Source organism: Oryza sativa, chromosome 8 (assembly GCF_034140825.1).
Source record: "Oryza sativa Japonica Group chromosome 8, ASM3414082v1".
Classification (NCBI taxonomy): domain Eukaryota; kingdom Viridiplantae; phylum Streptophyta; class Magnoliopsida; order Poales; family Poaceae; genus Oryza; species Oryza sativa.
In genome coordinates, this window is record NC_089042.1 from 15,429,666 (window position 1) to 15,453,082 (window position 23,417).

Below are 23,417 nucleotides of genomic sequence, written 5' to 3' on the forward strand. Positions count from 1 at the left end.
CAACTGAAAAACTGGGAGTGCCATAGTGGCCTCCGTCATGTGTGCCAATACTCCATGAGACGTGCTCCTGGCCAAAACACACGACGCTCACGCTGCAACATGCAAACGCGCTCATGCAACATGCAAAAACGAAAATATAATCTTCGGCTGCACATGATTAAAGAACGCTAACACGGGCAATGCCGGAGCAGACGCTGGAGATGGACATCGGCGAGGAGGCCGCGCCGATTGACAACGAGGAGGCTACGCTGCAACATCACTGGGGCGGTGGTGCTTGGTGAGTACCTTCGGCGGCGGCGGCCACGGGCGCCGAATGGATCACACCGCCATGTCGCTGGATTGGGTAAGAAAAGAAGAAGACCGAGAGATTGGGGAGGAGACGTGGGTCCCGGCCGTGCTGCTCGGCCACGTGCGACTGTCGAGGGCGGCGGGGAGGCCGGCGGCGAGAGACGGAGAGGGAGGAGGCGGGGCTGACGAGGGGGACGGGCAGGCCGAGGAGCTGGCCTGCTCCGCCCAACGCCGTGTAGCAGGAGAGAGAAGAAATGTGAAGAGAGGAAGGGGGAGAAGAGGGAGAAGAAAACGAGTATGACATGTGGGCCCCACTGTTTTTAATTTATTTTTTAATCGGACTGCCACGTAAGCCCCACGTCATTGCCACATGTAACAAAAACACCTAGTCAAAGAAGCCACATAGACGCCACGTCAGCCAAAACTAGGAACAATACTGCTGAGGGACCTAATTTGCACTGTTTTTATAAGTTAGGGGATGCGTTGTATCCGGTTTTGCAGTTCAAGGATGATTTTGTAACTCGGTGACAAGATGAGGGACCTCTGGTGTACTTTTTCCCAGGCATAAATGTTCTGCATTCGCGTTTGTGGGCCGAATAAGTGGAAACAGTAGTACGTGGGTTAATTTTGGGTCGAACTTCAACGCTTTGCGGGCTGAACGCACATGGGCTCGATCGTCCTTTCTGGCCCAGTTGGGGAGTGCGACCCACCTTTCCCTGGCCTCCTCGCCTCGCCACTTCGCCCGCCGCCTGCGCCTGCGCCGCCGGCGACCTCCATCCCGTCCCCGCGCGAGCAGGGTCCCCGGCGACCTGCTGCTTCCTCCGCCGGTGAGCTCCGGTACCTAGGCACACAATCCTCTCCAGTGTAACAGGAGATGGTGGAGCATGCCACTCTTGAATCCTCTAAGCCGCGCGCCTTCCACCCACATCCGCAGCTTAGCTCGTGTCCTACTCTCATGCCTCCCCACCGGCGGCGACCGCCTCCGGCGTTTGAACCCGGCCATCCATGCCCGTGCCACCGTCGCAGGAAGACTCGACGACCTCTTCCTCACCAACCTGCTCCTGCGTGGCTACTCCAATCTTGGCCGCCTCCGTGACGCCCGCCACCTGTTCGATCGAATGCCCCACCGGAACCTTGTCTCCTGGGGCTCGGTCATCTCCATGTACACACAGCACGGCCGCGACGATTGTGCAATTTCCCTCTTCGTGGCCTTCCAGAAGGCCTCTTGTGAGGTGCCCAATGAGTTCTTGCTTGCCAGTGTCCTACGTGCGTGTACACAATCTAAGGCTGTTTCGCTTGGCGAGCAAGTGCATGGGATTGCCGTCAAGTTGGACCTGGATGCTAATGTTTATGTTGGGACTGCGCTTATCAACTTATATGCAAAGCTTGGCTGCATGGATGAGGCAATGTTGGTGTTTCATGCACTCCCTGTAAGAACCCCAGTTACTTGGAACACAGTTATCACAGGATACGCTCAGATTGGGTGTGGGGGAGTAGCCCTAGAGTTGTTTGACAGGATGGGGATTGAGGGTGTCCGTCCTGATAGGTTTGTACTAGCAAGTGCTGTCAGTGCTTGCTCTGCACTTGGCTTTCTAGAGGGTGGTAGGCAAATACATGGTTACGCGTATCGTAGTGCCACAGAGACAGATACATCAGTGATCAATGTGTTGATTGATCTATATTGCAAGTGCTCCAGACTGTCAGCAGCTCGGAAACTGTTTGATTGCATGGAGTACCGTAATCTTGTGTCTTGGACAACCATGATTTCTGGTTATATGCAGAACTCATTCAATGCTGAAGCGATAACCATGTTCTGGAATATGACTCAGGCTGGCTGGCAGCCAGATGGTTTTGCTTGTACAAGTATCTTGAACTCATGTGGCTCTTTGGCAGCAATATGGCAAGGAAGGCAGATACATGCGCATGTCATAAAGGCTGATCTGGAGGCTGATGAGTATGTCAAGAATGCTCTCATCGACATGTATGCTAAATGTGAGCATCTAACTGAAGCAAGAGCAGTATTTGATGCCTTGGCTGAAGATGATGCAATTTCATACAATGCTATGATTGAAGGATACTCAAAAAATCGTGATCTTGCAGAAGCAGTGAACATATTCCAAAGAATGAGATTTTTCTCACTAAGACCAAGTCTATTGACCTTTGTTTCACTCCTTGGGGTGTCATCATCTCAGTTAGCCATTGAATTGAGCAAGCAGATTCATGGCCTTATTATAAAATCAGGAACTTCATTGGACCTTTATGCTGCGAGTGCTCTAATTGATGTGTACTCAAAGTGTTCCCTTGTGAATGATGCCAAGACTGTATTCAATATGTTGCACTACAAGGACATGGTCATCTGGAATTCAATGATTTTTGGCCATGCACAGAATGAGCAAGGGGAAGAGGCCATAAAACTCTTCAACCAGCTTCTTTTATCGGGTATGGCACCTAATGAGTTCACGTTTGTCGCACTAGTAACTGTGGCAAGTACACTAGCAAGCATGTTCCACGGCCAGCAGTTTCATGCTTGGATCATCAAAGCAGGTGTTGACAATGATCCGCATGTTTCAAATGCTCTTATTGACATGTATGCTAAGTGTGGCTTCATTAAGGAAGGGAGGATGCTGTTTGAATCAACATGTGGGGAGGATGTCATTTGTTGGAACTCAATGATTACGACTTATGCACAGCACGGTCATGCTGAAGAAGCTCTTCAGGTTTTCCGGCTGATGGGAGAAGCTGAGGTAGAACCTAACTATGTGACCTTTGTCGGTGTGTTATCAGCATGTGCGCATGCAGGTTTTGTGGGTGAAGGATTAAACCATTTTAACTCTATGAAATCAAATTATGATATTGAACCAGGCATTGAGCATTACGCTTCTGTAGTCAATCTTTTTGGTCGTTCTGGGAAACTGCATGCTGCCAAGGAGTTTATTGAAAGGATGCCAATCAAACCAGCTGCAGCTGTTTGGAGAAGTTTGCTGAGCGCTTGCCATCTTTTTGGCAACGCTGAAATTGGGAGGTATGCCGCTGAAATGGCACTCTTGGCAGATCCAACAGACAGTGGCCCTTATGTTTTACTGTCAAATATTTATGCCTCTAAAGGACTCTGGGCTGATGTGCACAACTTAAGACAGCAGATGGATAGTTCTGGCACAGTGAAGGAAACAGGATGTAGCTGGATTGAAGTGACAAAGGAAGTTCACACGTTCATTGTGAGAGGGAGAGAACACCCAGAGGCAGAACTGATATATTCAGTACTGGATGAGCTGACGAGTCTAATTAAAAATTTGGGTTATGTTCCTGATACTTCTGACCATACTCTGTTGTGTGAGACTGGTTAATCTAGTAATCTACTTGTTAAGGCTTCTACACAGATTTCATTTGCCAGAGTGTCTTTTACTGACTGCAACTTTGAGTGAGAACCTAAATGGCAAATATTTTTAGACCGATCTAAGACTAACAGCTTAAGTGCTGTTTATGCCTTTTGACCAGTGGTTTTGCACATAATATCACGCTTGCTACAGACTTGTTCTTTGAGAATGTTTGACAGACTAACTGGCAGATAACCATTAAACCTGAAGAGGTTTCCAGTGGTGGGGATAGCACGGACCAAAAATTAGAAGGATCTGCAAGGTGTGGTATGCCTGTAATTGTTTTGCTGTAACGCCATTTCATTTATTAGTAGAGTTCTTGCAACGACATCTTTATCAGTTTATCTTCATTCTGTTATCAGTCCATTTCTTTTTAGTTAAAATTTTCTCACATAATTATCATTTATACCTGAAGTTTTCAACTTGTGTCCTGACAATGAGATACACCTGTTGGGTGCCCAACGGATATCAACGATGGTTCTTCAGGTCCACTTTCATCATTGTCTGCCCTTTAACTTGTCTGTGCTCCACAGGATATGACATCCAGCAGAACTTTACCCTGGCATTGTTTTATTTTGTGTGACCACTGCCCATGGGCCTAAATGTATTTCTATTCAAGGGAAACCAGTTGAGAGGAATGTTTGAATATACCTGATGTTTTGTAAATTTCCACTTATATCCACTCATCACTTCACTTTTGTTCATCAGTAAGAGAACAAGAATATGGGCATCTTTTCAACAGGTACATGTAGAATAATTTGGTGGATGCTGATTCTTTTATCGGTGATTTGCGGAAAAAGTCTTATTAATCGTAGTTACATATGGTTTATCTTAGGTTATAGCCAACGCACTAACAATTTAAGTCTTAACTGCTTTGAGCTCTATCTCCAAGGAATCAATATATTGATATGTCAATAGTGGCATGTTGAATTGCAGCTACTAAGATGGAATGCCAGATTGCCAGAACATATGTTTAACTGGAGTACACGGTGTAAGGTCATATTTCTCACACCTGCGTTTCATTTGATTCTAACAAGGAAGACTGATTTAACTGTCCTGAATTTTAGCTTTCTGAACTTATCATCAATAGTAGTGTAATACTTAGTTGAGAAAGTTTGTTCCAATAAGATAGTAACAGTATTCTGAATTTAAATAACCATGCTTAGGCTGTGTTCATTCCTCCTGGTTGGGAACGCTCCCCTCTGGCACGGAAAATGGAGCAGTCCATTAGTGCGTGATTAATTAAGTATTACTCCCTCCATCCTAAAATATAAGGCTCAACCATTCATAACACAAAGACCAAGAAAAGTTTTAATCATCTTCTTGGTTGGATCACCTTGATACATGCAAGCAATGTGATTGGGGGTTTGATGGTATAGGATTTAAAACAAATAAATTCTATTGGACCAAGATGTGCTAGTTAATGTATGCATGCATGCACACCTTATATTATAAGACATGAGAGAAAAGTGGTTGTGCCTTATATTTTGGGATGGAGGGAGTAGCTATTTTTTTTTCAAAAATGGATCAATATGATTTTTTTTAAACAACTTGTGTATAGAAAGTTTTTGCAAAAAACGAATCGTTTAGCACTTTGAAAAGCGTGCGCGCGGAAAACGAGGGAGTGGGGTTGGGAACCCTCAAAACGAACTCAGCCTTAGTTGATGACCATGCTTAATTGATATCTTAATGGACCATTTTTTTTAACTATAAGCAGCACTGATTCTGAAGGATCAGAGCAATTAGTTATTGTATATTTGTATCTACAATACTCTTTTTTTTTGTGTAAAAGCATCAACAACGCTCAAGTATCAATCAACTTTATTTACTGAAGTAGTAGCTTGTGTGATATTTTGCCTGTCGATAGAACCAATCTTTCTTGTCAATTTGAGTGTATTTCCTGTCAACTATTCAATGTTCTTTTTGTATTGATTTGCATCTCAATTTTTTTTATGTAACTTCAAATTTGTAGGAGGACATTGTGGCTTGTTTCAACATAAATATGGTAAATTCCCTGACTATTTCATCTCTATATGAGATTTTGGTCCTGTCATTTAATCAAATTCTTATGTTGGATTTGAAGGCACAAGTGCTGTGCTCAAGGGGAGATGGGAATTGGTACTTCTACCTCTGGTGCCTGGGTGGTGTCTTCTGTTTTGGTAGTAAGTTACTGCTTGCTGATCTAATTATTACTACATTTTCTTCATTTCCTATGAATAAGATCAGTGGAATAGAGATAATGATTTTGGATTTATAACAGCATTAGATCTACATTTATTTAATTACATTGCATCTCTACTACTCTAAAAAGTGGACTATTGTCTCCCACCGATCGTGCACAGCGCGAGACCCAACTCTTCCATTAGAAAACTGGTTCAGAAAAAGACCAAATGGGCAATCCTCTCTGTGTGTGTGTGTGTGTGTTAGTATTCGATCCTCAGCATTACATCCCTAGACACGACAGCCAAGATGGCGATGGCGGTTGCATGGTTAACACCTCAGTGTTGCATTGGGGCTGGGTCTGCTATTTTGATTTTTTATACTAGATTTTCTACCGGGAAGGATGGGTCTCACTGCACAGAATGGGTGGGAGGGGAGGACAAAGGAAACTCTGCTTTTCCATCCAATCGGTACTTTGCTGGCTGGTCCTTGATTGGCATGTACAATTATTTTGCATGCATAATTTATGATTACAATAGTTGGATGAATTATTTGGTTTAACACTCGGATCAGGGGGGCTCACTGACGACAAATCAGTTGGGGGCAGAGTTGGCCTTGCTCCTAATTAACATAGCTAGAAGTGATCCTATTACTTGTGCAGACGAGGCCCTCCACCAAGCTGTTGCAATGGGCACCTTACTAGTATTTGGCAATAGTGAATGAGTTGTGGTGCTTTTGGGTTCATTTTTCAGAAATCCAAATTTGTTGGACTTTCTGGACATTATGTTCCTTAATCTAAATTGTAGTTAATCTATTCTCTTAGATTGTCCAGTGATGAATTTTAGCTTTTTAAAAAATTTATTTAGTAGGATGCAAGCTCATAGTTTACTTTTGTAAAACCATTGGTAGTAATATGATTTTAGTGATACTTGCCTCTTACACTGAGCTGGCTAAGCTTGCTCGCGTTATTAATTTGATTCCTACCAGCAATCCATATTTTATGTTCGTCAGAATTATGAAGTTCTATTTGATATATGGTAAATGGTGCAATTTCTCATTCACTGAATGAATGAGTTTTTTTTTTTCTGAAATAAGGGTTGGGTCGTCTTGCTGGCTTGATCACACTAGAGGCAGAAGACAGCAATGCTCCCCTTGATGCTCTTAAGAGAGTTGGGAAATCTATTGCAATGCATATCGTTGCAACAAAACCATTGTTTTTATCAAAAGAACTGGTCTCCGCTTCAGCTGTTGAAAATGAGAGGGGCATACTCCGGACTCAAGTACCTTATTCTGACAAATGCTACTTTCTTTGCACCGGAAAAATTTAGCATCGCCGTAATTCTATATAATTAGCTTACAATTGCAGAAATGGACGTGTGCTTTACATATTAAGTGAGATATCAGGTATCATAAGGTCATACCGTACGAAGTGTTATGATGTTATCTTAACAGAACAACAGACATGGGCAATAATGACCTATAGTTGAGAGAAAAATGCATATCTTGCGACAAGTCCTAACTCATTATAATTAAAAGAAAAGGAAAGGAAACTGTTGACTCACAATGGAATTAGTATTCCTGTCACATCGTTTTATGTTTATGTAAGCAAGACAGCTGGGCTGTTAAAATTCAGAGATGAGCTATGCAATGGAACACAATGTGAATCACATTAGAAGTTTATGATACCAGTTATGTTTATTTTTCCATGAATTAAATAGCAATATCTTTTGTCATCTTCTGGGGACACATGGACTGCATCCATCCAGAATATGACTGAACTGCATGCAAGTTATGTGAGATTTAATGACATGCTACTATGAAACTTTTTAGGCTGAAAGCTCCAGGAAATCCCAAATGGCCATGGAGAAAATGGTGGAAGGCCGACTAAGAAAGTATTTTGAAGAAGTTGTGCATTTGGAGCAAAAATGTTGACAACGATAGCACAAACATCAAGGTGAACTGATAAAACCTTTTCCTTTTTTATAATTATGTACTAGTTTGAATTGTGAATTCATGGTACATAATGGTTTTGCTTCTTGATGTCAATATTTTCAGAGCGTCCTGAATGATTTGTCAAAGGAAGTTGGTGAAGGAGTTCAAAGGTACAATATATTTGTCACAACAACAATGGATTGAGCTTTTTTGGGGTTTTGGTGGGGTGGATGGTAATTTTATCTGATTAATCTTTTGCAGTAGTGCATATGCACTATAAACCTTCTTGTCCTTTAACAGCAGATGCACCAAACAAACTGATGGCCCATAAAAAAAGCAATCTCTTCTTTTAGACATCAATTGTTTGCAATGTAACTTTATGGTTCTTGCTAATTTTCTCATCCGACTTCAGTTTAATTTGACCTATCCCTAATTCTTCATTGCTTTTTTTTTCTCCCCATATAATCAACTACTAACCAAAGTTTTGTGTTCATCAGGCCTGATGAGTACACTGGGTCTGAAGCTACGGCTCGTGCTGCATAGTTTTTGAGCTGGCATGGATCAAATGTGATCATTGAGATATGTTGAGGTTCCTCTTCTTCTGAAGTTAGATTTATTAGTCTCCTGAGAACTGTACTACTTTTCCGCAGTTTGGCTCCAACAATACGGTCATATTTTTCTACAAATGCTGAATCAATTAGTTAGTTTACAAGTAAACTTTCTCCAGAGAGTATTGTAACAATTCAAATTTAACGAAATAATGTTTGATCTAAACAAACAAGGAATACAAGGTCACGCTGACTCCTGCAAAGCTGAATGATCCAGTTTTAATTTGGTTTCTTTATGGTCTTTCTTGATCTCGATCTGATTTACTACAGTAACAGCAAATGTGTACATCTTCCATTTATATCACACCTGGATATGGCATATTCGGGTCCATCTTGTCATCTATATTTAGATCATTGCAAAATATGGATATACTGGCAGCAGAGACCGTGATTTTGCAATCATATTGTACACTCCTGTTGCAATTGTTCAGATGATCACAAGTTGCCAACCAGTTTGACGTAGTGCCGTGTGCCCGTCCATATTTTCCTCAAATTCTGTTCACCACTCCATCCCATAGATCAGAAGATTCACATTTCGTATGTCATCAAATCAGAATGCAGATCTGGACATGAAAAAGAGGAAAGAGAGAAAAGAAAAAGGCAGCAGGGTTGAGGATAATGTGCTCAGAGCGTGTGAAAATGAACAAATGAATAGTGCCAAATTATTACTTCGTGTGCTGATTACCTTTCTTTATTCAGCTTAGTAGTGCCAAATTATTACTTCGTGTGCTGCTTGATTGCCTTTTGTTTAATTCAGCTTTTTCAGCAGATCTTGATCTTCACCGGGAAAAGAAAAGAATGGATCTTTGATCTTGTCCTGTGATCTGCAACACCAGAGGATGTTGAAATTATCTTAACATGGTCTTTTATCGGTACTTGTGCTGATTGCACCTAATTGGGTCATTTGTTTTTCTTAATTACCACATGCCAAACAAAAGTTGTGGATGAAATGCAGGAAGTATACAGATCAAAGATTAGCTGCCTAGAGTGCAGATCAGCAGAAGTTTATTGAGGCTCTTCTGAGCACAATTTGATTTGCCACTCATGGTTTGATGAATTCCTTTCAAGGCACTAAAAACTAACTATATATGCTTGGTGACACGTAAGGAGTTGCCCCTGTTTTAGTTGCATAATGGCTAGTACTATATGGCAATTATCAACGCAATTGTAGGAGTAGAATATATTAGATAAACATATTTTACTGAAGAAGAGGTTGATGACTTACGCATTGTTTAGCCTACCTAATGACCAAACTCAAAACTATATCTCAAGTCATATCAGGTAAAATGTAGTGATCACAAAATTATACAAAAAAACATTATGGCGCCTAATTAACTATCTTGATAACATAATTACCTGAATAAAAGATTTACCTGTAATTAGGGCAATGCATGCATCAGTACCTCAGAGCTAAAATAAATCACAAAGTCACAATCATGTTGTTAGCCGTCCAATAATCGTGCTCAATCAAGAACATAAACTTGCAATGATTTGAAAACTTATCTTATTTGGTTGGTGAAAAGTTTCCAAGAATATATATAATCAGCTAGAGCCATTACTTTTTATTTCTCCATACTTATATAATTCACCTACTATGCATCCTATCAACCAAATTGCATGCCTATAGATTCTTCTACTAGTAACTCTATTTGTGAAAAGAACAAGAGAATTAGGTAATCTGGAAACCACTACAAGACTAAACTACCCAAAAGATTGTTATTTTGATTGTGTGCATCCCATGTGCACTAAGAAAGTATGTGGTAATTGTGTTTTCTTGGACCATTCTTTCATGATGCTTCATTGGGTTCCATTTGCTTCGAGTTAAAGCAAAACTGGTCCTGAGATTACCTCAAAGTACCTACTAATTATATTGTAGGCACCACTGATTGGATTAATGAGGTGTGTTGCAGGCCACAGTTCACTAATTATGAGCTCAAATTAAGGGACATTATTGCTGGTGAACAGTGAGTGCCGTGTGTGTTTTCTGCATTCCTCTAAATTGACACAAATCTTAATTCATTTGCAGCTTTTAAATGATCGATAATTGGTTGGTCGCATGCTTTTAATCACAAAAAAACAAATGCACAGTTTTTGTTTGTTGAAGACTACAGTATCAGGTCCTGTTTGGATCACCCTGTCACATCGGATGTTTGACACTAATTAGAAATATTAAACGTAGACTAATGACAAAATCCGTTCTATAACCCTGGACTAATTCATAATATGAATCTATTGAACCTATTTAATCCATGATTAGCCTATGTGATGCTATAGTAAACATGTGCCAATTATGGATTAATTAGGCTTAAAAAATTTGTTTCGCGAATTAACTATCATTTATGCAATTAGTTTTATTATTAGTCTCCGTTTAATACTTCTATTTAGTGTCCAAACATACGATGTGATACGGACTAAAATTTAGTCTCTGGATCCAAACACCACCTCAGTTCTCAATAAGTACAATTTTCATTTGAAACTCTCCTTCTGATGGCAGATGTGAATTGAAGTCCGTTGTATAGAAAATGGCTAACATTTCGAAATGATTTCATCAAAATATTGTGCATAACACAGAAAGAAGTTAGTAATATATGTTTATCTATATTGTAGTTATTCACTTGGTAATGATTAGGATGTTACTTTACATAAGCAGTATGTTTGTTGTTAACTAACAAGAACAATGTTTTCTTCACGCCATGACCCATGATGTGCTGGGGAATCTTTGATAGTACAAAGGATGAGCATATAACTGACTTTTGATGTCTGTTGTACTCATTTCGTACTATGAACTCCTCAAATACTTTGATTAGATTTGAACATGCATCTTCATTTTTTTCTTATGGCGATTCCTATATTAATTTATGTTTAACATAAATTGAGAATACTTAATTAGAAAAAACCTGAAGTGCTGACAAGCTTGTGCCAAATGGAAACAAATGAATGAAACTATCCCAGTCTTAATTCTGAAGAACGGCCTGCACAGGCTTTACAAAATTCAGATAAAAAATTATAGTAATTGTAGCAGTTAATTAGAAATAGTAAATGTACTCAGTGGCAAAAAAAAGAACAGCAAAACTTATAGTAGTAGTATTTTGACCAACTAAAGGTAGGAATGTCATGTCTCCTTAATCATGGCTGTAAGTTGCTGGTTGTTCAACATGGAATAAACTTTGCAGGATGCACATGGCAAGATCTGAGATTTTTGTTTCTTTATTCGATAATGATTTGACCCTCCTCCAGAATTTACTCTCTTTTATCGGGAGGTTTCTTTCAGATCGAAGAAGATCTGGACATGCTGAAACAAAGCTGCTCTGAATAATTATTAGGTAATGTTGAGTCCTGGGTAATAGAAAAATTCAGCGATGAATTAACAAGTGTTTTCAGGCAGGCAGTAGCAACCTTGTTCTTTGTGAGTTCACACATAAGTGAGATGAATCAACCAAGTCCATGGTTCTTGTATATAATAATCTTGAGAGATTTGGCTCCTGATCATGCAGTTCATTACTTCTCATGATCTCCTCACATGGCAGAGAAACCATTCAGAAAGAAAGCAAAATGGATTAAACTAGGCACGCAGATTGAATCAACCATAGATTGATTCAGTCAAAGGACAAGCAGCTATATTTTTCTGTATTCTAGTTTTGGTATAAATCATAAGTAATCAATTGCTTGAGTAACATATTAGTGCTAACGAATCATGGTTGCTGATTGCTGTTGCACATCATGACACGCTTTTTCTGGATATAATTTTGGATAATTGCAAAATAAAGTTTGAGGAGACCACATAAAGACCCCAAAACAAGTAATCCTAACTTAATATATGTATACTTGTTTGCACTAAAAGTACAATGATGGTACATTGCTCAATTATTCATTAAAAAATGAGTTTTCTTATGAAGAAACAGCGTTGGAATTGAGTACAAAGTTGACGATTTACAGGCTTTTGAAATTCTTGCATCGACAGACATGGGTTCCAACCAATATATTGACTATGTTAAAGAATAGTCCCTCCGAATTTTTTTTTATAGTTGTTACCAAGCATTTATTTCATTCATTTTTTTAAAAAAATCTAAATTATTAAAAAGGTGTGTATGGCATGTTAAACATAAACATAAGTATTAAACTTCAGTTCATCATAATCTATTATTTAAAAATTATTAGTTATCAAAGTTGCCACCGTAGTAGTTAACGGCGATAAATATAAAGAAATGGAGGGAGTACTTTGCAATTACATATACTACTTTCAAATCTCAATTCGTCTTCTTTTTTACTCTCAGCAAGTAGCAGCATGGGGAGCTACTGGAATCAACGGATCCTGAAATATTCTTAACTTTAGTTCTAACTAACTTACAAAGTACTCAATTGATCAGCTGACAGCGATCGATTTGTGAGTAATTTTTCTCTAACAGCAGAGTGATCTCCTAAAAGGTTAATGTTGCTTTCGGAGCAGAGTGTGAACCATCAGAATAGTCGGAGGAATGATGGCAAAGTTTCAGCTGTTTCTTGGGGGGGGGGGGGGGGGGGGGGGCAATAACGGACATGATACAAAAATTCAGACAATTTTTATTTTCATTTCAAACCATTTTCGTAACTTGTGGAGATGCTTCCCTCTTTGGTATGACAACACAATTCTGTTGCTCTGAGCTAAATAGCTAATAGCATGGTATTGCATTAGGGGAAAATGTTAGAAAAGTTTATTGAAGCACTAGGGCAACTCAGGTGCATTTTGGGTTCAATATGCTACCAATGTTTGGGCAGTGCCAAATCCTAGGCTAATTTTGGCATACCAAAACTTGCTTCTAGGTTTCGCTATTATTTAGGAGTCTGATTTTGGTAAGGGTTACTTAATTATTGGCTTCAGTCCAAATAATTGAAAGTGCTATTGTAGTTGTCCAAAAATTTAGTAGGGAACATTTTGGTTGTGATCCAAAATGCCCCTTAATTTACCAAAAAGTGATTAAATTTTTCATTTCGAATCAAAGGGGCAGCTAAGTCCCTGTTTAGAAGAGCTCTTGATATTAATTTTCCTTATCCCAACTCCTAATCTTCAAGGAATTATATCCTCAAATAATCAGGACCAGATGTACAACTATTTGGCTATCAGATTTATACCAGATCCTCAAGGACAGGATTAAAAGGAATTGGCCATAATTGGATGAATGAAATTTTTAGAACTATAGATAATGTGAGGAACTAATATTGTAAAACAGATGGTTTAGACTGAAATTTATTACAAAACTTAAATATCATGGCATTGAAAAACACAGATTTAACGCCTTGGCATGTACCTCACTAGCTAAATGTAGGAGCTATAAGTAGTTGTTGCCTCACATCTATAACACTACCTTGCACTATACTCCCTTGGTAAAAAAACACTTTTGGATTTGAATATGGACGTAGCATATGTCCAGATTCAAATCCAGAAAATGTTCCTTTTTTTTAACAGATAGAGTATATGCTTGCGGGTGGCACCCTTGTCATGCACTGGTGCATTGGCACACCCTTGCATGAGAGAAAATATAAGAAGAGGTATAGATGGAGTGCTAACTCCAAGAGTGTTACATTTATTTAGGGATAAGGTGAGAGGAGAATAAAGGAAAGAAGGAGAGGGTGAGCCACTCTTATACAAGAAGTAAGGAAAGAGAAATAGTGGTTTAAAATGAATAAAATAAAATTATTTGCACCTAAATCTAACATATTACATCTACTGCTAAGCGAGATAACAGCCATCGTCATCTCCAAGAGAGGTGCCACATTTGGTTACCCAAATCTCCATTTAACCATCCATGCCAAAAGATTTCCACCTATTATTGTGCCTTCGAATATGTTGTTTCTTCATCGCCATTCAACCATTCGTCTCCCTATTGTTTTCCTACCTTCCCCGTAGTAAACCAAGACATAGGTGAACTTAGGATATCTAGTTGTGTCTCTAGGACAATGTTGCCCTGCCCTCTTTCCACCAATACCTTGGACCTCCTTCAATTCTCTAGTGATGAAGACTTTTGCCTCGATGGTGTTCCCTCTGGCTACAAAGATCAATTCTCCTCCCTCTTTCCGTCATTGCTGCCTGTAGAACTTCGAGAGGAGGTGGGCGAGGTCAGAGTTGAGCAGGCGCCTGGGAAGGATGCACTGAAGTCAAGCTACATGGTGTTGAGAAGGAGTCTTCCAAGCTTGAGACCAACACGTACGCAGATCAGGACTGAACCTAGAGACGGTAGAGCAGCTCGTTTCGGTAGGGAGGTAGCAATGCTGATAAGGAGAGGCCGAGAGGGAGAAGGCGCGTGACGCAGTTCAGCTTAGCGAGGAAGTAGTGGTGCTTCTCGGCTCGACAAAAAGGCAGTAATGTTCATGTGGGATGAGTGGCAGCAACGACCAGGGGCGGATCCAGCACGGGTGCGGCGGGGTCTCGAGACTCCACTACTACCGTGAAGACTATGAGAGACCCCACGAAGGCCCCACTAAAAATTTTTATCATATGTAGATGGAAGGGGGGACTGTAACTTTATCTAGTTTGCTCAGACCCTACTGCTATTTCTTTTTGGATCCGCCACTGGCAACGACGCAGGTGGGAGAGCTGATTCTGCTTCTACTACTGGCATGAGACAGAGTGCAAGAGTTAGTTATCGAGGATAGCTAGTCATACGGCATGTCAAATTTGGTCAACCGCTCCTCTCGTTTAGCCAGCCGGATAAGATAAAATTGTAAATAGCCACTCTGTTGAAACCCATCCTTTTACATGTTTACTCTTTTCTAATAGAGAGTGATATAGCCAATCTCTTAGAGATGCTCTTAAACTTGCTATATGAGCAAGGTCAGGCCCAATACAATGCAAGGCCATTCATATCAATATCCAATTTTTTTAAAAAAAATAGAATAGATTATATAATATGTTATACATATGTATATGAAAAATAAAAAAGAAGACCGTATTCAACACATCATAATAAACAAATAAATAAGTAATATATGATATTATACATTTCAAATATTAGTATATTAGCTCTAAAAAAATTGCCCCTTTACATTTTCGTTATACAACCTTAGAATCCTAGCTCTGACGCTTATATGAGCATATACTTAGAGCAATTACTATAAGGTTCAGATGCTACGTACCTCTATTAAGAGTACCACATAATATTAGATGATGAGGTGGAGGAGAGAAGTGAGGAAGAAGAATGAGTCACCCCTTATTCAAGGGGCAACCTCCACATAAACACCAAAAAAAAGTGCAAAGAGAGAGTGAGATAGTGTGAGAGTGAACCAACAAAAAAATATATTAGGGTTTGGGTATTAGAGACAATATCATTACTAAAAAAACGATTTTTTATGGTGTTGGTCTATGATTTTCGCTGGCGGAAAAATACCAAAACCGCCAGCAAAATTGTAACGAGGGAGTAAGGGGCATCGACGGCTAGCGAAAATGGATCTTTGACGGTGCCCGCGTTATACCAGCCGCCAACAAAAATATGTCTATTTTCACTGGCGGTCACTTAAGTGCGCCGCCAGCGAACATGGATAATTTTCGCTGGCGGTTGTGTTATACAAACCGGTAGGGAAAATACAGTTATTTTTTCTGGCGGCCCACTTAAGCAACCGCCAGCGAAAATAGATTTTCGTTGGCGGTAGAAGGACCGCTTGCATAGATGGACCACCATCTATTAATATGGACCACGCGGCCCACCACCACCACCACCACCACCACCAGTCCACCACCCACCCGCCCCCTCTCTCCAGCTCCCCTCCCTCCCTTCTCTCCCTCGCAACTCTCCTCCCTCTCTTCTCCACCGTCGCCATCCATCCTCACCAACCAGCCTCTCCTCTTCTCTACCCCCACCAGCACTCTCTCCTCCTCCCACCCCACAGTAGGCGGCGGCGGTTTCGGCGTGGCGATGACGACGCGAGGTGGGCACGCGGCGGCGACAGTAGGCGCGGCTCTCGGGCGCCTGCGGGCAGCGGCTCGCGGGGAGGCCGGATCCGCCGCCGCCGGACCACGGGGAGGGCGGCACTGACCTCGACACCATTGACCGTGCTCCCGCTGCTAGATTTGATTTTTTTTTTCTTTTTCTTTTTCTTTTTGCATGTTGTTCTAGATGATGCGCATGTTTTGATCTGTGTAAATGATGTTTGATCTGTGTTGATGATGATTTTGTATTTCGTGTTTAAATTTGGAAATAAGCAGCGAATCTAGATGTGGATTTGAAATTTGAAATCAATGAATCAATGGGCGGCTGCATGGGTATTTACGTTGGCGGCTGTGCAGCTGCATGGGTTTTTTTTTGGGCTCAATATAAATTTTCACTGGCGGCCGATTTAACACTGTCTTAAGCAAACGGCAGCGAAAATGGATTTTTGCTGGCGGCTGGCTTAAGACGACCGCCAACGAAAATGGATTTTTGCTGGCGGTCAATAACCGCTAGCGAAGATCTTGATCTTCACTGGCCTTTACTTTGTGGCGGCTGCAAATTCCACCAGCAAAAATCTAAAATAGCCGCCACGAAAAATAGTTTTCGTAGTAATGTATATTATACAAATTATCTCTTAATTAATAAGTATATGACATGGCTAAAAAGGTGGCAGTCATCCCTACTATAAAACTTACTCTTAAAGGTTACTCTCTCCTTTTCTCTTCTCTCTCAGAGTTGCTGCGTATCTGTTGCCCTTGCCCTAACTAATAGTAGCAGCAGTAGGCATCATCTCTAGCTAGCTAGGGAGACAAGCGATTATGTTACCAACCTGAATGTCCCCGGCGGCCCTCCCCTTTCCCATCCGATCAAACCAAAGTGCTCCAGTAATTCCTGACAATAAAGCGTAAAGCCACTAATAAGAAACACTCCAATGCAAGTAGTAGGCCCAGATTTCCTGAAGAAGCACACACCAATATTCAAGAGAAAGATGCATAGTACTCTTTAATTTGTAAATCAAGTATTGGTGGCCCCTCTTATTACACTGACATATCTATATATGTTTTAGGCTTAGACCATGCAGATTATCTTCATATTTTTTTAGTTGGCTTTATTCTTAGTCCTTGATACTTTCGTAGGAGAAGCAATACTATGCTCCGTGAAGCTACACTTTTAAAATTGGTAGCCAGCGATCTTTTATTCTATTTTGGATGGCGTAGTTTCTATAAAATAATGTTATAAATTCTACATGTTTTATATTCAGTATTTTAGTTGGATATCATCAGAGTGAGATGGAGTTTGTTCCATGACCACGTGGTTTTTATGTATCTCTTCTCTTGACTCGTTGACCGTGTGTCTGTTGATAGAGTTCGGGGATGTAAATTATTTCCCTTATTAAGAATAAATTTTAGGTTTAAACACAGATACTAAGTAAGCAGATGAAAATTAAAATAAGAGAAGAAAATGTAGGTAGAGAAATTATCATATTTTAGAATAAATTTAAATGTTACCAAAATTATATTGTAGGGCGGATAAAATATGAAGCATGTATTTAGAGCAAGTTTAATAGTATAGCCAACTGCTAGCTACAAATCATCTATAGCTAATGTAATAACTAATTCATACATTAGTTGCTTACTATACTATTAATATCTGGTCCTACCTATCATACACACATTACGTCTTGGAGTCCGTACTGCAGCTGGGCTACAGATCTGTAGCCTGCTGCTCCTCCCTTTTCCTTTATCTTTTTAAAATATGTTTATAACTGGTTTATAGTCTGCTATTGTATCTGCTCTTAAATACGTATGTATTCGTGTACAATAGTATACTTAAGTAGGTGGAGAGAGAGACGACAGAGCACGCGGAATGATAGCCCGATGATCATGCGCGGCCAAAGCGAGCGAATCGATCCGAGAGAAAGCAGAATGAAATAGGCAGGCAGCATACAGCAGCAAAGGCAACAACAATATATATACTGTATGAGAGAAAAAGAAGGGAAAAAGATTGTGGGCGCGGCGTACGAGAGGAGGAGAGGCCTGACGCCGGGAAACAGGTCCTCCTGCCGGCGGGACGACGTACCAGTGCACTGCAGCGCGGCAGGCAGAGCGCGTAGCCAACGCCCGCCCAACAGTGGTGTTGTGCCTGGCTACTGCTGGCTTTGCTGGATTTTCCACCTTTTGGTCCTTTTACAAAAACTTATTCTATAAATGAATCCAAAAAAACATATTCTAAAAATGATCATTTTTGCGGTGCCAACAATGGTCATGATAGCGCCAATGACATTGGCACTGTCCCCTTCATCCCTCGGTGAAAGCTAACTCACTAATGTGAAGGGAATAGCGTAAATGTTGTTAGCGTCGATGACCTATTTGAAAAATAAATAAAAAAGGACATATTTGTAAAAAATGGACCTATTTGAAATAATTTTTTTTATTACAAATAGGTCCTTGGCACAGAATGACAGTCACTGAGGACTTATTTGTAAATTTTTATTATAAACAGGTCCTTTTTCAAAAAATTACAAATTGGTCCTCTGAATTAGCTTCCACTGAGGGGCTATGGGGATGGTGCCAACATCATTGGCGCTATCATGTTAGGACAAGGCGCTACGATGTTGGTGTCACAAAAAGGATCATTTCTAAAATATTTTTTTAAAAGATAATTATCACTGTATGAGTACTAATTACTCGTATCACAAAATCACTTCAATTTTTTTCATATTCTACCCTCAACCGTCTTTCCACTCTTACCTATTGTCATGGTCGACATCACATATCAATGCAGGAGGTCCGAAACACACCGTGACGCGGTTGGCTGGAAGATTGCGGCGGCAGGTGCGTCACAGGAAGCTGAGTAGCGTGTGTCGGACGGCTACAGTACAAGGCTTGCAGATTGATAAGATTAGCTTGAGTCCGAATTTTATTAGCAATCATGTTGAGATTTGTAAGCATATTTAAAGGCAACATCTATCTATCTATTAATTATTATATACTAAAAAGTCCATTAAACTTCCTACAAACGCTCTTAAGCCATCATGTGTACTCCTACAAATACTTCTAAACCGCCACATGGCACTTTAACAAACCAGTGGGCCTAATAATTTTATCTATTATAATTTTATTGAAAAAAACCCAGTCCCCCCCTCCCCTCTCCTCTCCTCCCACCATGGGTCACTAAAAGTCCATTAAACTTCCTACAAACGCTCTTAAACTGTCACGTGTACTCCTACAAATACTCCTAAACCGCCACATGACACTTTAACAAAACAATGTGTCTAATAATTTTATCTATTATAATTTTATTGAAAAAAACCCATACCCCCCTCTCCTCTCCTCCCACCATGCGCCCACCCTTTCACTAGACGTGCTTCCTCCCTCCCCTCCTATCCAATCTCTTCTTTTTTTATTTAGTTATTAAAATTTTTGAACAATAATAAATCTTAAATAACCAAAATTTTCCTATAGTTATTTGTTGTTGTCCATTAACAATTAAAAAAATATAAGGTGTTCTTTAACCTATAAGAAATATAAAATTTTTATCGTATCCTAAACTTTGCATATCACTTAGAATTGTTATGTAAATTAGGGAAAAATTGATAATGTAGATTATACGATCAATTTACAAAATATGCATAAATAAATTAAGTTAGATCTATTATTATAACAAAAATAAGAATACGTCCATCCGTACATGCTTCATCTTCCCCTCCTATCCAATCTCTCTTTTTTTTTCCTTTAGTTATTAAAGCTCCTAAACAATAATAAATCTTAAATAACCATATTTTTTTCCATATTACGTTAGATCTTAGTCACAAAATAATCTAATTGTGATTAACATCCCAAAACATAATACCTCCGTTCTAAAATACCAGTATGTTTGTTGATGACCAAATTTGGTAGCTCCATGAGTTGGATTCGAAGTTGGAAACGAAGCCGATTTTGGAAAAAAGCCTGTTCGGGAAGGCTAACTACGAACGGCATCGGCTGCCGCTCAAATCGGCTACGTTGATATTGGCTGAGTACTGGGCATGATGTAATCAAACCGACGCCGCCAATCTTGGGAAAGTGGCCCCGCAATCGTCATTGGGTGGGATTAAAGCTAGTCATTGGGTGGGATTAAAGACCTTCATAGCTATTGCCACACAAGGATAGGAGTCCTAAGAGAGGCAATTGTATCTATTAATTAGGACATTTTTCTTGTTTCCTTAGAGATATTTTGGTAAGGGCCCACCTAAAGGGATCGTTCGTATTTTAAATTATGTTAGAGATAAGAGTCGTGTCCAGAAAGGACTTACCATGTACTTTGGGTATAAATATAGCCCGACCCCATGTAATCAAACAACGTCAGTTCAATACACTTCAGCGCATCGCCACCCTTTTACTTTTCATTGTTCTTTTCGACGAGTTTTTGCTTTCGAGTTGGGCTGCATCAGGTTCGATCTCCGACAAAAAGGTATATCTTGTCATGGCGGCTTGCGCTCTCAGGATCAGTGCTTACATCTTCATGACACTCTAATCACATCTTCGCAAGCTTTCGAGTTATCATATTTATTGCATAATCTAGATCGATCTCGTTATCTGAGCTTCATCGGCTAGCCTCTATCATGGAAAATGGCCGATAGGCTCAGCCTTCGACTTTGATTTAAATTATGCGGTATATCTGCCATCTTGAATGAGCTTTCATCGGTTCGATTAGATCTTCTGCCACTCTTCACGCTTAATGTTGCATCGGTTAGGTTCGATCTATTAAGTACTGTCCTGAGGCCTTTTATCTAATCTATTCTTTGACTGCTAATAGAGATAGTGTCGGGGTTTCAGCTGATCTTACCTGATTTAGTCGTTTTATCTTCCTTCTTGGTTCTAAATCGTCTAGATTTACCCCTTATATGAAGATCCCATCCTCTTGAAGTAGATCAAGCTCCCTAGTCTCTAGATTAGGTCAAGCTTCCTATATTTCATTTGTGCTGGTATCTTGGTATAAGGTGGTATCGGAGTATTAGCCGATACAGATTGGGTTCGCTCCATCGGCTATGCTATGAGCACGCACAATCTCTTCTTTGGAGCATGTTTAGATATGGAGCGATTTATATTGTCTCGGTGCCAACACCGATCTATCCCAGTCGCTCGATCTAAGCATGCCCCATCTAATGGATTACATGCCGCTGATATCTACAGCCAATCGAGTACACCGAACAATCTCCAAGTTTTTACTTGCCTACGCCGATCCAACTTAAGTTGCATCGGCGTGGCCCCCAACAATATGTCATCGGCAGACCTGTCGATAGGCTATCGTTGATGGATTTAACTCTTTGTTGTTTCATGTCTTGTTGGTTGCAAGATCAAACCATCTGGCACGCTCAGGACCCGAAGGCAAATTTCCCGGACCTGCACTGTAGTTAAGCAGATCTCCTAGGCAACAATGTTAAAATAACATTACCTTTATTAAACAAAATAATGTTGATTAAATAATACATAAAAATATTTTGACATCATTATATCTGTAATATTTAAAGTAATCAACAATACCATAAAATAAAATACTCTTATTATGATTAGCATTCCAAAAACTATTACTGTAGTTCTAAAATATCAATGTATCTGAATAATGCAAATTAGGTGTATCATGACAAATATTTTGTCAAAATAAAATCTTTAATATTGAAAGTGAATACATTCTAGAAAGAAAGGATCAAATGTGTTGTTGAAAACCGTATCGTTATCTTATAATTAAGAAGAATAGGGGGGGCATATTTGTCGGCATTTTCCTCTTTAGTCTTTGGAGTTCAAACCTAACTAATCTCAGTATAAAGTATATAATATCCAGAGTACTCGACCCGTATAAAGTATATAATATTGAAAGTGGATACATTCTAGAAAGAAAGGATCAAATGTGTTGTTGAAAACCGTATCGTTATCTTATAATTAAGAAGAATAGGGGGGCATATTTGTCGGCATTTTCCTCTTTAGTCTTTGGAGTTCAAACCTAACTAATCTTAGTATAAAGTATATAATATCCAGAGTACTCGACCCATATAGGGTTTTTCTTATGTATCAATTCTATGTCCACTTTTCTTATGTATCAATTATATGTCACACTCAAACATATGTATCATTTCTACTTATAATTAAACTGCTATTCACTAATCGTTGAGTCAGGAATATTGATGAGGTGATTGTTTATTAAATTGACTATATATTCGAGATTCAATAAACCTATATATGTTGTCAAGTGGTAAAGACGAAAGTCAACTTGCAATATAGATTAAACACAAACAGAATAGGTCAATCTCATGAAATAAAATAAAGCTGCATCGTAACTTTTTGAAATCGAAAAAAAAACATGTATCCATAACATACACCCTACATATAATCAAAGATAACCACGGCTAATCTCATTGGCATATAACCTATGTATTTATTGATTCATTAAAGCATATAACCAATTGGAGAAATTATTAGATTAAAAACTCATCCTTAACAAATCAGAAAAAATATTCGAGTTATTTTACCTATAGTAGCAAGCTATCGTAGGGTGCTCAACTTTGTAGCTAACGAGGAAGGGAAATTACTATGTTACCCGCTTATTAAATAAGGGTTAATTTGATCCGTGCCATTGCCAATATGCCTATTTAGATAAATGCCATTACATTCGTCTATTCGTAATTGTGCCACTCAAATTTTACAAAATTGGAACCATGTCATCGTCGTCACGTTTTCCATCTCCCCCCTCATCTGCAAATGGGACTCACCCATCCGATTCATCTTTCTTTCGCCCTCACTTATCTTCATCCTTCCCCATCTCTCTATCACGGCGAGGAGTGAACAACGCGGGCAGGACGGGAGGGGGTCGGCGACGGGCGTACATTAAGTAAACGGTGGTTGAATGGAACAATTGTACTTTAGAGTCACTTATATTTTGGGAAAAATTGACTCGGTTTATGGTATAAATAAAGACATCTATGGTATACAAGAAAAATTGTTATTTAATTTAAAATCAAATAAAAATAAGAAATGCTAAATATTAGAAAAAGAAAGATACATAGTATAAATGATATATAGTTTAATTTGTAGAAACCAACTCAATTGTTGTGACACCATATACTTTCTCATAAATTCAAAACTACACAGTTTGATTTAATTTTAGTTTAGAATTTT

General features: G+C 39.6%; 1 protein-coding gene across 5 annotated transcripts; it reads left to right on the plus strand.

Moving 5' to 3' along the window:
- The first annotated feature begins 964 nt into the window (after window positions 1–964).
- LOC4345325 (pentatricopeptide repeat-containing protein At4g39530) lies at window positions 965–8,603 on the plus strand. 5 transcript variants are annotated; one of them, XM_026019940.2, is made up of 7 exons: window positions 965–4,658; window positions 5,635–5,667; window positions 5,746–5,824; window positions 6,918–7,102; window positions 7,653–7,776; window positions 7,878–7,924; window positions 8,252–8,603. In XM_026019940.2, exon 1 carries the CDS (start codon window positions 1,173–1,175, stop codon window positions 3,630–3,632), a length of 2,460 nt encoding a protein of 819 aa, XP_025875725.1. In that variant the 5' UTR covers window positions 965–1,172; the 3' UTR covers window positions 3,633–4,658; window positions 5,635–5,667; window positions 5,746–5,824; window positions 6,918–7,102; window positions 7,653–7,776; window positions 7,878–7,924; window positions 8,252–8,603. The 5 variants fall into 5 exon arrangements, with proteins under 5 accessions (XP_025875725.1, XP_015648262.1, XP_025875726.1 ...); XM_015792776.3 differs by lacking the exon at window positions 6,918–7,102 and having other exon boundaries at window positions 965–4,404; window positions 4,599–4,658; XM_026019941.2 differs by lacking the exon at window positions 6,918–7,102 and having other exon boundaries at window positions 965–3,924; window positions 4,599–4,658.
- Window positions 8,604–23,417: the final 14,814 nt, after the last annotated feature.

Bases quoted from the DNA above. Each gene is read 5' to 3' on its own strand.
- LOC4345325 (XM_026019940.2), top strand. From the start codon at position 1,173: ATGCCACTCTTGAATCCTCTAAGCCGCGCGCCTTCCACCCACATCCGC.